General features: G+C 37.5%; 1 protein-coding gene across 3 annotated transcripts in view; it reads left to right on the top strand.

The window, feature by feature from the left end:
- Window positions 1-2,040: 2,040 nt before the first annotated feature.
- Window positions 2,041-12,804, top strand: part of LOC121325305 (protein Jade-1-like) — a 33,950-nt gene continuing 23,186 nt past the window's right edge. The window contains exons 1-4 of one of the 3 annotated variants that reach the window (XM_041267751.1): window positions 2,041-2,170; window positions 8,918-8,994; window positions 10,033-10,118; window positions 12,373-12,530. In XM_041267751.1, coding sequence (XP_041123685.1) covers window positions 8,946-8,994; window positions 10,033-10,118; window positions 12,373-12,530 — 293 coding nt within the window. In that variant the 5' untranslated portion in view covers window positions 2,041-2,170; window positions 8,918-8,945. Of the gene's footprint in view, window positions 2,175-2,199; window positions 3,006-8,917; window positions 8,995-10,032; window positions 10,119-12,372; window positions 12,531-12,804 lie in introns of those variants that run through there. The other 2 variants (XM_041267746.1, XM_041267742.1) reach the window with 2 other exon arrangements.

Below are 12,804 nucleotides of genomic sequence, written 5' to 3'. Positions count from 1 at the left end.
TCCATCAGGATATACTGGACTTTGAACGCCGCTACCAAGGACAGTATAACGAGAACATGATGGGAGACTACATTTGGGGGCGGATTCGTGAAAGTGATTTACAGTATAATCGTAAATCTCGAAAAACTACTCACTTCTAAATCTTTTGTAGTCATTTTTGTATTACTTTAGTATAAACACATGTTAATTTGGATTCATATGTTGTTTTTTTCTGACTTTATGTGAACGAAAAGACAAAAATTCACCCGTTTTCTCATTGGAAATAGATAAATTTCAAAATATCACTGTCCTTGTCACAAAAGCAAAGTTTGTGGGGAATAATAGCCATTTTCTATACTTTTGAGGCATAAGAAATTAGGAAATAACAGTTACTACCCAGGAACAAAAATTGTGTTACATAGTGTAATGTAGCTTATAAAATACCAGTAGTTCTAAGAAACGAAAGAGAGGGCAAATTTGGTAACGAGAGCAACTGGAAAATGCTCTTCAGCTCTCCCTCTCATTTTTTAAGCTGTAGCCACACACCTGACACGCTTTATTTTTAAATACAGTGAATGAGGTTTTTCAGCCTCAGGATATGGCACTGTTTCAAATGCCCTCCTCCCATCCCACAAGTACTCTGAGAAATGGAGTTACCATGATAATAACAGGAGAGGGGCCTGCAGCTTGGCTACACTGAACTTGGCTAGGACCCAAAGGTGTCAAGACAAGCAATGTGATATCCCTCCAGCACCTTCATGTTTAATTTTCAGGAATTTTGAGTGTGATTGTTTGTGCCTGCTTCAGAGTGTACCTCAACCACAAAGCGTGCATCTCAACAGAAGGGATGATTCGTAGGAAAATATGATCCTGGCACCAAAAGGGTGAATTCACAGCATCCAAATATGACACTTGGCAGTCCTTCTGAAAAAGTCCTTCATGAAAACAACAGAGATTTAGAATATTTGTAACATGTAAAACATTTATATTGAAAAATGACAGCATGGAATAGTTTTTATTACATTTCAAAGCTATAGCCAACCTGGACTTATAGATTTAACATTCTATACCACCACTGTGTAAAAACACACACACACATCAAAACACTAATACTGGAAGTAGAAAACAACTACAGAAGAATAGCCAACACAATTTGTTCATTTGAACCCACACTTATCTTCTAGGGCCAGAAAATGTTAAATACTACAGAATTTGTGTTTTATGTGCTGTAAATAGGCTACCCAATACCTCACAACAACATAATAAATTGCTCCTTTCTGGGTTTTTTTTTCCTAGCTTTTAATTTGGCATGTTTTTTGGGCTGGATTTAATTAAGTCTGCAAATGACTGTAATGGTCTAAGGCTGAGAAATATTACAAAGTCAATTATTTCAGAAAGTTAAATTAAAAATGGATTGGTGACTAAACCAAGCACTAGGCTTTAGGGCCCACTAAACCAGTTATAAGTTATTGTAATTAACATCAGGCATCTTTTTAAAAATTTCAGTTGTGAATTTCTCCTACTTTGTATTTATTTCTTTATTTATTAATACGCTCATCAGGAAATAGAAAGTGAATGTGTACTGTTTTCCAGAAAAAACACAAACAATACCAACAATAAAATTACAAACAACCAGGAACTGAAAGAAAACTGAAAATACACACAGTAGTGGTGCGGGTACATTTTACAACAAAAGTTATTTAACAAACCCAAACAAGAACATTCTGTAAAAATAAAGAGATAAATAAACACCCAGAACAACACGTCAATAAATAAATCATTAAAATGAGAATAAACACATCATTATTAATCCCATACTAATAAGCATAAAACAAACAGCGATCACGTGTTTGGCATAATTGCTAAAACCACTACTACATCTGAACGCTACTTTAAAAAAACACAACTTACACAGATACGTGCGTGTATCGGGACCCGCCCAGTTCTGAACGAGTTAACGTAATAATATTGAACATACTGTAGGTTTACTGCAAGGATTAGTATAAAAGTGCTCCCCCTGTGGCCGTAGTGACACAGAAATGAGTTTGATTCACACAGAGTCCTTCCTCCATAACAAGTGAACGTCAGTCAGAGAGTGTTTGTGTGTGAAGGAGAGCTACAATCTGCTGCTGCATGAACTCATAAACGTAGCACCATTTCTTACATAGAAACTCCACGGCCAGCCATTACTGTAGGTACTGTCACATTTCTCGATTATTTTATTGGATTTAGCAGAAACGGCGCTGCGTTTTATCCCCTGTGGTAAGAGTTTGGGAGGCTACAGCAGTTTTTTTTAATACCGAAGGTCGCTGTCTGGTGGAAATAATGAGACGTCATTAATATGGCGCCAAAAGATTAATTTCTGAGATATACAGCAAGCGACTGGTCCTGGAGTGTAAAATTTCTTCAGTCAGAAAAAAGTTTCGAGCATTTTTAAACGACGGTCGGAGTTTTGTTGATAGTCGTTCCACAATACCGCTGGTTTTGGTTTATATTTAATTTGGGTTATTTTATAAACCGTCTTTTATAGTAAAAATGTTTGAAGGGACAAACTGGAATTTATTTATTTATTTGAAATTCTGAATGTAATGAAAGCAATTTAGATATAAAGTTGAGAGCTTTTTCATGGAACTTGAAAATGTTCAATGGGACCAGGCAGTGTACAGGTTTTCCACAGTCTGAGATGACGCTGTTGTGTTGCCGAATGTGTGTCAGCACATGTTTTTAAGATCCATGTCAGGGCGGAACAAACCGCTAATAAAGTGGTGTATATTTGAACAGAAATGGTGCAGTTCAGCGACAAAGTTGTTTTCTCTCTCAAGTAGACATAGCTACGTTTTAATTACATCTTCACTGTGTCCACAAACCATACTTATTACCTAACATATTGCGATGGACACGTGCATGCCTGTGTAGCTGAGTGTAATTGCAGTATGACTGCATGTTTCAGTGAACAGTAAGGGTTGGAAAATTACGGATGATGGATGCAAGAAGCAGATGCTGCAAGTTTGCACCCCGAAGGGCAGGTATGATTAAAGTAAACATCTGTAATTTCGAACGTTTAAATAAAGGGTTTAAATAATAATGGATTTGACCAGATCTGGAAAAAAGGTAATTGGTTTAAAATTATTTGTTGAAGCAGTTTCGTTTTGAATCTACGGTCACGGACGGATATAAATGTATGTGAAGTAATGGGAACAACGGAAACATGGGTTGCATTTTTTTGTAATGAATAGTTTGAAATGTGAGGGAGGTGGCTAAACTATTCCGTAACTAGCAGGTGCAATGTTGTGCTTTTACTGGCAGTTTGTTAGTCTACTGTAAAACGGTCGGTTGATTTATTCACATATTCGCACTAAATTTTTAAGGGATCGAGGGAGTGTTTATTTCTAATAAAAAAAAAAAAAAAGTTTTGAGCGAAAAATTAATAAAGAATTAACTTCTTGGAGAGTGCTTTTTTTTTTTTTTTTTTTTTTTTATAAAACGATGTACATTTTGTGCTGTTCCGCTAGGTATTTGTCATTTTTTAATATTTGAAATGACTGCGTAATTGCATTATATGTTTGTGGTAAATCGGTGAATTGATTTTGTATATTCGGATTCCTAAAAAGTGTTCAACACTGCAGGCCTTATTAGTTTTTAACCACCAGGTGGTATTTTATTATTGTAGTAGGTAGGGCCTTGTATTTCACTTGTCTCTCAACCTGTAATTCAGTCCTACAGCCACAAGATGTCAATATAGGGTCCACTGCAAGCCCCGTTATCAATGAATAATCATCCCATTACCTTAATTTCACTATTCGAATTGGTCATCCTATTACTACAAAGTATTAGCAGATTAATAAACAGAATGCTACTGATCCTTATTTAACCCTTACACTATGAATACGTAGAATAGTATTTTAAAAAATGAGCTTCTTTTTCAATGTTTTTTCAGAGAACAAGTATAGATACATTATTTATAGATTGTAATTGAGCGGCACACTTTTATGCAAATCATTACGTAAAAAAATGAATTACATTTTCTTTATCTGGATCTCACCCGTCACACATTTGATCGACATTGTGTTTTTTAATGGATTTCATGTTTCTGGCACTGATCCCTGACCAGTGTGGATATTATTATAACCATTTATTGGAATCTTGGGCATTTGATAGATTCTATAACATCTGTAAACTGTGTTTATTTGTTTTCTCTTTGTTTTGTTTGTAGTGGTTTTGTTCATAAGAAGCCCATACTTGTTACTTGAGACAAAAAAAATCCATTCTCAGTTCTTGTGCACTATATTTTGCTATTACACGTAAGCCTCGTCAGTTGGTTAACTGTGTAGTGTTATTTTCAGGTACGTGGTAAAAAGTGGTACGCTGCGCACTTGCTCATGCATGCCTAAACAACTTCCACGAAGAAAGCAGGGAAGCGTCCATTCACATCTAGTACGTTATGCTGTTTTTGGTCTTTTACGTCTTTTTAAATTTAATTGATAATTTTTCCACCATTTAAGAAAATAATATGCAAATATTTATCATATGCAGTACATTGGGTCTTGTAATTTTTTTTTTTTTTTTTTTTTACTTCTATAACTTTGTGGTGGACTTATTTTGTCTTGTTCGTTGTGAATTGTTTTTTATTTTTAGAGAAATTGATTGTCTGTTTCCAGTTTAAGTTTGAAAAAAATATGTATAATTACTGTATTCCTTCAAATTTAAGATGCACTTTTTGAACCATTTTTGCTTCTTAAAACTAGCCTGTGTCTTAAATTCTAGTACAGTAGTGATGCATGCCCGAATACACAAACAGCAGCGTGACTGACTGCAGAGAAAAGACGGACAAAAACATTACTATCCGATCTCAAATAATCCATACCCTTTTCAAAGAAGTGTCATTATCTTCCTGAGGAATTCAAAGATAAACTTTTACAATGCCAGCGTTTCTAACAAACAATACCAGCTTAGACAGATCGAAAATGCTGATCATGTCCCCATATTTTTTGACATGCCAAGCAATACAACAGTTCAAAATTGGGAGAAAAACAGGTGTGAGTAATCTCCATATGTTATGTTCTGCTAGTTGGTATTGTGCAATGCTGACTGTGTTGTGTTTGCAATGCAGTCAGTGCTGTTGTGGTTGCTGGGTTACATGTTGCCTGATGCAGTGGAGTGTTGTCGTGCTTGCTGTTGCCAGGATAGGTGGTGCTGTAAAGGAGTGAGGGGAGTGTATGACAGAGATGCCATCTTAACAAGTACTACGGTGCACAGCACAATAAACAAGCTGCTTAATCAACAACACCACAGTTTTGTGTCAGTTTTGTACGACACAACAGTGTAATTGAGGTATCTTTGTAAATGCATATTTATTTATTTTAATTTATTTATTTCCTCAAATTGGAGGTGGTAAATTTGGGCTGCGGCTTAAATTCGAAGTGTTTTAAATTCGAAGGAATACGGTAATAGGAAATAGGAATAGGAAAACACACATCAGATTGCAATTGATTGCATCTATCAAAAATCTGACAACTTACCACTTTCAATGTCAACATACCAATTTTTGTCATTACACGGGTCAAGTTTCAGTATGTGTACCATATTCTGAAGATGTACCACTTTCTAACACTACACTGGTCTTTCATGATTTGACTTTGCTTTGAAAATGTGTCCACGTGAAGAAACACTAATTGGTAACTGACAAATATATTTTAGCCTTTCTTGCTAAAATGGGAACTAGTTCTGCATTCTCAAATTCTTTTAAAGAAATTCTGCAACACTTTTCTTTTGCATGTAGTTGACATCCCTCCTTTTCTGATTTGCAGAAAGCAAATTTAACCGGATGGGTTCCGAACTACAAACGTTTACTGCCTTCAGCTGAGCTTGAGCTGGTTGCAGTAACTCGTGGAAAGTTTTAACAACACACTGTTTGTTTATTCTGCCATCTGTGCTGTGCAACATTTATGCCAGTACTTGTATGTATTTATTAGTTCTGCAACTTTATTATACGTTTGAATTCTAACGTTGTGGCTTTCAAAATAAATTCTACCCATCAGTGTGCAGCACACCAGGTGGATATTGCTGTGTGCAATCACTTGAAGTGCTTTCTGAGTTTGTTGGTGCATCTATTTGTTCTAAAACAGCAAGACTCGAAGTATGCTATTTCTATAAACACAGCAATTTCTAGAATGGCAATAATTGGGGGTTGCTTTCTAATTAGCCGGAATGTAGTGGGTTGATTACTTAATTATTCTTTTGATCAGTTTAGCTTCAGTCTACACGGACATCTGGAGGTTTAGGACTGAATTGCAGGTTACTTGTGTCGTTCTAATTCGCCCATGAATTTCACAGGCTGTAGGGTTTCTAGAATTGTCTGCAGTAGAAGTAATGTCAGGATGTTCTATAAAAACCCGTAATTTATAATTTGCTATGAATGTATTTTATTTGACTTGGATTAAAAATCGAGAAAATAACAGGATTAGTGTCATTGCAAAGGGCTTCCCTGGATCCATGAATAACAGGTCTAACTATTTGTGGTATTGCAATTGTGGTATTGATTTTATGTACTGTATTACATGAACTGCTTCTGCACATTTGAATTGATTTGACCACCCTTATTGTTTGTCTGAAAACACCAGATTGACAGGAATTGATTTAAATGTATGTGTTTGACAAAACAGCTGCCTATTGTTTTCAGCTAAAATCTGTCCTCATCATTGATGGTGAACCTTAAAAGTTAACAGTTTGCACTGGACAGGTAATTATCATCAGTGCTATAATTGATGCACTGAGAACACATTATGCAAAAACAAGAAGCAAAAAAATACCGAACTGAACCATGCATGTGCTAGTAAAATAATGGCCCTTTCACCAGGGTCGGACCCTACCCAAGTCGTACCTGGTGTCATGCGGGTCGGCTAAGCGTTTTCACACAGCTTCCATCCAAGCTTCTCTGATTGAGTCATCAGTCCAAATGTTTCTTAATTGCTCCATGCCAGTCCTGCAGCAATCTGGCTGATGTTGTGTCTTTAATAAACAAACTGAATAAACAGAAATGACTGTTAAGGTCCTTATGGAAGTGAAACCTTCACGCAGCATGGCTGTTTGTTACTCCCTCTGCTTCAAGCGCCCATCGTGCATTTTATCTTGCTTGACCCGGGTACGCCACGTTACGCAGGATTGTGACTCTGGTAGGAACGCCAGTGTGAAAGGGGTTTAAGAAGTATTGTGCATGAGGTGTGAGGTTCCAATTAAGTGACTAATCAATCAATAAGTTTTATTCAGGCATGCAGAATAAGCCATGGGAAATCAAATCATTGTTACATCAAGTGTTTTGTCAATTGCTGATTGACATGTGATAATGTTTAAGTGTATGTGTTGTGCCGGTCATTATGTATACATTATTAACCTTCTAACAAAAGAGCTGCTTAATGCAGTATTGCTGTGATCAAATACATGCTCTGTTGTTGATTCGAGACCCACTGTGAAAAGAAGCTGTTTCTGTTTCTCAAGCAGTACTTCACAAGTTGAAAGTGGTTGGGTCCCTGGGAGGTTACATTACAGTAGGTGGATCAGAGATGAACTTTACTGTCGGGTGTTCACACTGACTCTTCTGTAATGCCTTTTATTCTCTGGAGCCCTGTGTCAATGAAATTATTTTTAATTACGGAAAGACAAGGGCAGCTAGTTTCACAATGGTAGAGGAGCAGTTTGTAATGGTACCACAGTTTGGTAACATTTTCACATACCCATGTGTCACAAAGGTATAAAACATTGATTATCTATTACCCTTATACGTATTAGTAGCAGTGTAATTCCTATTCTAGACTAATGTGCAATACTTTTAAACAAATTCTTTGAGTACCCTGTTGTTTTCTAGATGTATAAGGGAGATTCCCTGCATTGAGAATGCCTTATGAACCATTGTTACTGAGTCTTGAAGAGAAGATGGAAGTATCTCGTAGAAGTCAGGGTGAAGAAACAAGGCTGTGAATGAGATGCAGCGCTCATAGTCCACGCTCCTGCAGTGGGCAGTGTTGCATGGTGCTGAAAAGACAAGGCTGTGAATGAGACTCCGTGCTCATGCAGTGGGCAGTGTTGCAGAGACAAGGCTGTGAATGAGATGCAGCAATCATCGTCCGCACTCATGCTGTGGGCAGTGTTGCTGGTGCTGTTTGTAGCTTCTGCTTCCTGCAGGGATAAGATGAGGTGAAAAGCTCTATAATCACTTGCGTCAGCAAGCCTGTTATCGGTACTACATGCCATACTTTCTGAGCAGGAATGTTGTAATGAGGATTATTTGTCGTTACCCCTATTGCTTCCTATCAATGGATTATTTGAATTTTGGTGTAAGGTGTTCCTGTTACCCCTGAACTATTAGCAGTGATGTTTTGTTGAAATATAAGAGGGTGACGGATGCTGATAGTTGAGTGGCACAGCATGGTATTTAAGAAAGGTGTTGCGTTCTAAGCCCCTGTGTTGTTTGATTTTTGTGGGTTTTCAGGTACCTGCAGGACTGCCCACATGGCAGAGACCTGAACACCGGATTGTGATGTTGTGTTATCTTTTCATGATTTAAAGATACTGACAAAATAACTGTACTGTACGTACGGTACTAATTTATACCTGCAGTAGACAGTCATGAGTTTCTAATGTTTAAGATGGTTAATTTTGTGTATTGCTTGTTTTTGTTATTTCAGGATCCACTCCATTTCAACAAAATCTCTCCAGCACCTTTAGATCTCTCTGCTGTAAAAATTGTGACCTAAGCAAGGTTCTTGTGTGCCTCTAGGCTAGCGCAGGTTTGCTACTTGTGTGCTTGTTACTTTTGCTGTAGGTTTCAAGTACCACCTCTGCATCATACTGTACTGAAGGAGCGAGGACCAGCGGTATGTTACTGTTGCTAATGCTGTTCATTTTTAGCATCTTCTCTTCTTAATTTTTTTTTCCCCTGTAGATTGCCTGTTAGTAACCAGAAGCAAACCATGAAGCGAAGCAGGCTTTCCAGCAGCAGTGAGGACTCTGACAATGGCAGTGAGTGTCTCGGCACTTAAGATTGTTCAATTTGTTTGATTCTAATCAGTAAAAAAATAGACAGTTCACCTGTTCAAAGTATTCATAGGTACAATAAATGTGGTGCTGTTAGCGATGTTAGTATTTATTTTTATCTTTGTTTTAAAAGAAGAACATGAGCACCTTGATAAACAGAAATAATTGATAATGGCTGTTGGTGTGCAAGAACACCAGGGATTAGAAACTTCAGATTACGTTAGACCAGTAAGAATTTGAGGCGATGTGATGTGTTGTGCATGTATTTGGAAATGTAGATTAAAAGGTGATTATTGATAACCATTATTATCAATATTGTATGCAGAATACACAGGTTGCTCCAATTCATGTTTTCTGTATTCCGTAATAAGCTAAACGGACTCGGAGTGAACAAGCACATCTTCAGTAGATTCCATCATCCACACCCGATACCAGAAAAACAGCAAATAGATCACACTGACAGCTTCCCTGATTTAGCCTGTGAAAAACCTGAATATAATTGGTGGTTTAAAAACTCCATTGTGTGTGGTTTTGAGGTTCCTTCACAAATCTTTTCTTTTGTACAATTCTGTCACATGAAACCTGTATGCCTTTTTTAAAAAAAAAACAAAAAAAACAAAAAGAAACTCTTGACTGGAAGCCCCAGTGGTTTAAATGTAATACATGTGTGTGTGGTTTTTTTCTTTTGTACATCTGTAATCTGTTAATTCCACAAAGCCTATATCTCACAAAATGGAAAGGTCTCAATGGAAAACAATTTATTAACTGTGCTAAGATGATGCATGTGATAAATACCATGCCAGCCATTTAAAGATATTTTGTCTTTTTTTTTTTTTTTTTTTTTTATAACTCAAAGGCAGTGTGGAGAGGGCATGAATCACCCAGCTTTCCTTCTGTTTTCAGCAGCTCTGACTCTGTGGATTAAGTGTACTGTACCTTATCTACCCCGAATGTGTATATTTTTTTTTTTTGCATTTGCACCTACTTCACCTGAGTTAAGAATTGTGTTCTACTGTCACACAGGTCATTCTACCTCCTGGTCGCAGCATTCCAAATCTCAACAGAGGAGAAACTCCTGGTCCAGACATGAAGATAGAAAACCATCTGAGGTTGGTTTGAGATTAACCTGTTCTTTTTGTATAACTTTATTTATTTGTTTGTTTGTTTATTTAACAGTCGGTATCACGTCCATATAAGTTATACCAATACCTGTAAAATGTACTGGACCTTGCTGTGCTGTTTTCTATCTTCCCCGAACACTTGAAATAACTTCCAACACTTTCTCTGCATTAATCGATCAATCTTTATTTTGCATAGCTCCTTTCATAATGGAACATCATCACAAAGCACTTTACACGATGCAATAAATACAAGAAAATACATAGAAATGCATAATACATGATATACAGTGGAAAGTACATAATACATGATTATAGCATAATAAATAGTACACTGAATACAGTGGAAAGTGCATAATACAATAGTAGCATAATACATGAAATAGTACAGTAAATGCAGTGGAAAGTGCAGAATACATGAAATAGTACAATACAGTGGAAAGTGCAGAATACATGATAGTAACTACGTGAAATAGTAGCAGCAGCTAATAACAGATATCAGGCTTAAGGAGCATGGAAAGCAAGAGAGAACAGGTGGGTTCTGAGAGATGATGTAAAGTGAGTTACGGTCGGAGCATCACAAACCAAAGCTGGGAGAGAGTTCCAGAGAGTCGGAGCCATGAAGCTAGATGAGCGTTTGCTTAGGGATAGCAAGTAAGCCAGAGTCAGGACCTCAGCTTGCAGGCAGGGACATAGCGAGTCAGCAGGCTGAGGAGGTACTCGGGGGACCTGTGTGATGAAGGGCATTGCAGGTTGAACTGCATCGGGCATCTCCAATCTGCCATGGAGCTTGGTGGTTTACTTTTTTGGCTGCAGCCCTGGAATTTGTGTTCATTCTTTCCAGTCAGGTAGTAGCGCGCTGCACCTATTATTATACCTATATTATTATGCACCTAATAAGACCTGTTATTCTCCCTTGGGAGTTCCCCCACACTGCTCAGGTTGCTAGGATATGGTCTGCATGCCATCGCATGTAGCAGTCTCATCTGGGATGAATGAACTGAATGGTTTATAGATTTATTTTTGTATTTTTAGACACTATTAAATATAATTTTCATAAAATGTACAACACCATGAAGTGTAAACTACGATACTGGATCTTTAATTCCAAATTCTGTCAGGCCCATTGGTGGGTCAGACATTCTGATGTTGCTATCTAATACTGCACTGCTTTTAGAGCTGTCGGACCCTCTGTGTCTGGCTGACTGGTAAATGCAACTCCCTAGTACTGTACAACTTCTCTGGGAAGAGAAGAGACGCCAAGCCAGCCCCACAGGAACACGTCTCGAACCAAGCTTTCAATCTTTTTACCAATCTTTTTTTTTCTCACTTTGACTCAAGGTCTTTCTACCACCACCGTGCTATAAGTTCACTTCCTGTGTTCCTGTTAAATGTTCCCTGCCTGAGTGTTTGCTTGCATTCTGTGCTGCAAGTACAGTAGGAAACTACTGTTGGTTGGGGTTCCTTTTACCTGTAACACAATTGAAAATACAGGTAGACAAGCGAATGGTCAACAAGAAGGGAATTATTGAATATATTGTTAAACTTAAAATAGGAACTACCTTTTTTTTTTTTTTTAAGCCTTAGTTATTACCCCTTTTAAAATTTGATGTCTAAACACAATTTGAAAGCCAGTAAAAACAGAGACCTCAAAGGGCCAAATATTTTTCTAAAAGGAGTAGGCTAGTATACATTTATATCAAACTCTTCCCAGTGGATATGTAAAATAAGCATGGGCTTCACAAGTAATGTCTGTCAGTCTCTTTGATTGTAGACATTATCCAGTCAATTTTGAGTGTGCCATAGTCAAATGAAAGTTTCTGGCATCTAAATAACAAAGATTGACCAAAAGTCAAGCAAAAGATAGTGTTACCAGTGCTTTTTTGTCGTTATTCTTGGAAATGCTTTGAAGCTCATCTGAAACACAAGCGTGGACATTGTCTTATGTTGCAGGTGTACCAAAGAAAATATGTTAAGTGACTTTTGACCCACTGTACAGTGTTTTGTAAAGTGAAGCGCTTTGGTGTGCCTTGGCATGAAAGGTGCTGTACAAAATCAATTTGATTGATACAGTATCAGTCATTGACCAAGATCCACATCCATGTGCCTCCTAGATAAAAAAAAAAAAAAAAAAAAACTGTAAAAAAATATTTAATTTAGCAACTTTGTGATGCTCAGTGAATGTACAAGATTTCCCTCCTGCTGTTGAACAGTACATATATCAATTGTCTGTCTCTTGTTACAGGTGTTCCGAACAGACTTGATCACTGCTATGAAGGTACACGATTCCTGCCAGCTGAACCCAGTCGAATACTACATCCTGGCAGACCCCTGGAGGCAGGAGTGGGAGAAGGGAGTCCAAGTGCCAGTCAGCCCCAAGTCCATTCCAGTGCCAGTCCTCAGGTACGTAGCAGACTACGACAGCCTGTACGCTGAGATAGGGAAGCCTAGTTTTCAATGTTATAAATATAGTAGTAAAAAAAAAAAAAAAAAAAAAAAAAAAAAGATTGACTGTGTAGGTTTTTGGGTGCTGGGGGCAGTGGGGCATGTGTTGCCCAATTTACTGTACTCGGACCACTTTACCAAAGAATTTGGATATAGGAAGCAAAATTTCCAACAATTCCTGGAATGGTATCCATTTAACACCAGTGCAGAATAACTTCACATGCAGATCATA

Source organism: Polyodon spathula, chromosome 1 (assembly GCF_017654505.1).
Source record: "Polyodon spathula isolate WHYD16114869_AA chromosome 1, ASM1765450v1, whole genome shotgun sequence".
Classification (NCBI taxonomy): Eukaryota; Metazoa; Chordata; class Actinopteri; order Acipenseriformes; family Polyodontidae; genus Polyodon; species Polyodon spathula.
Note: the sequence above shows the minus strand (reverse complement) of the source record. Positions and strands in the feature narration are given on the sequence as shown.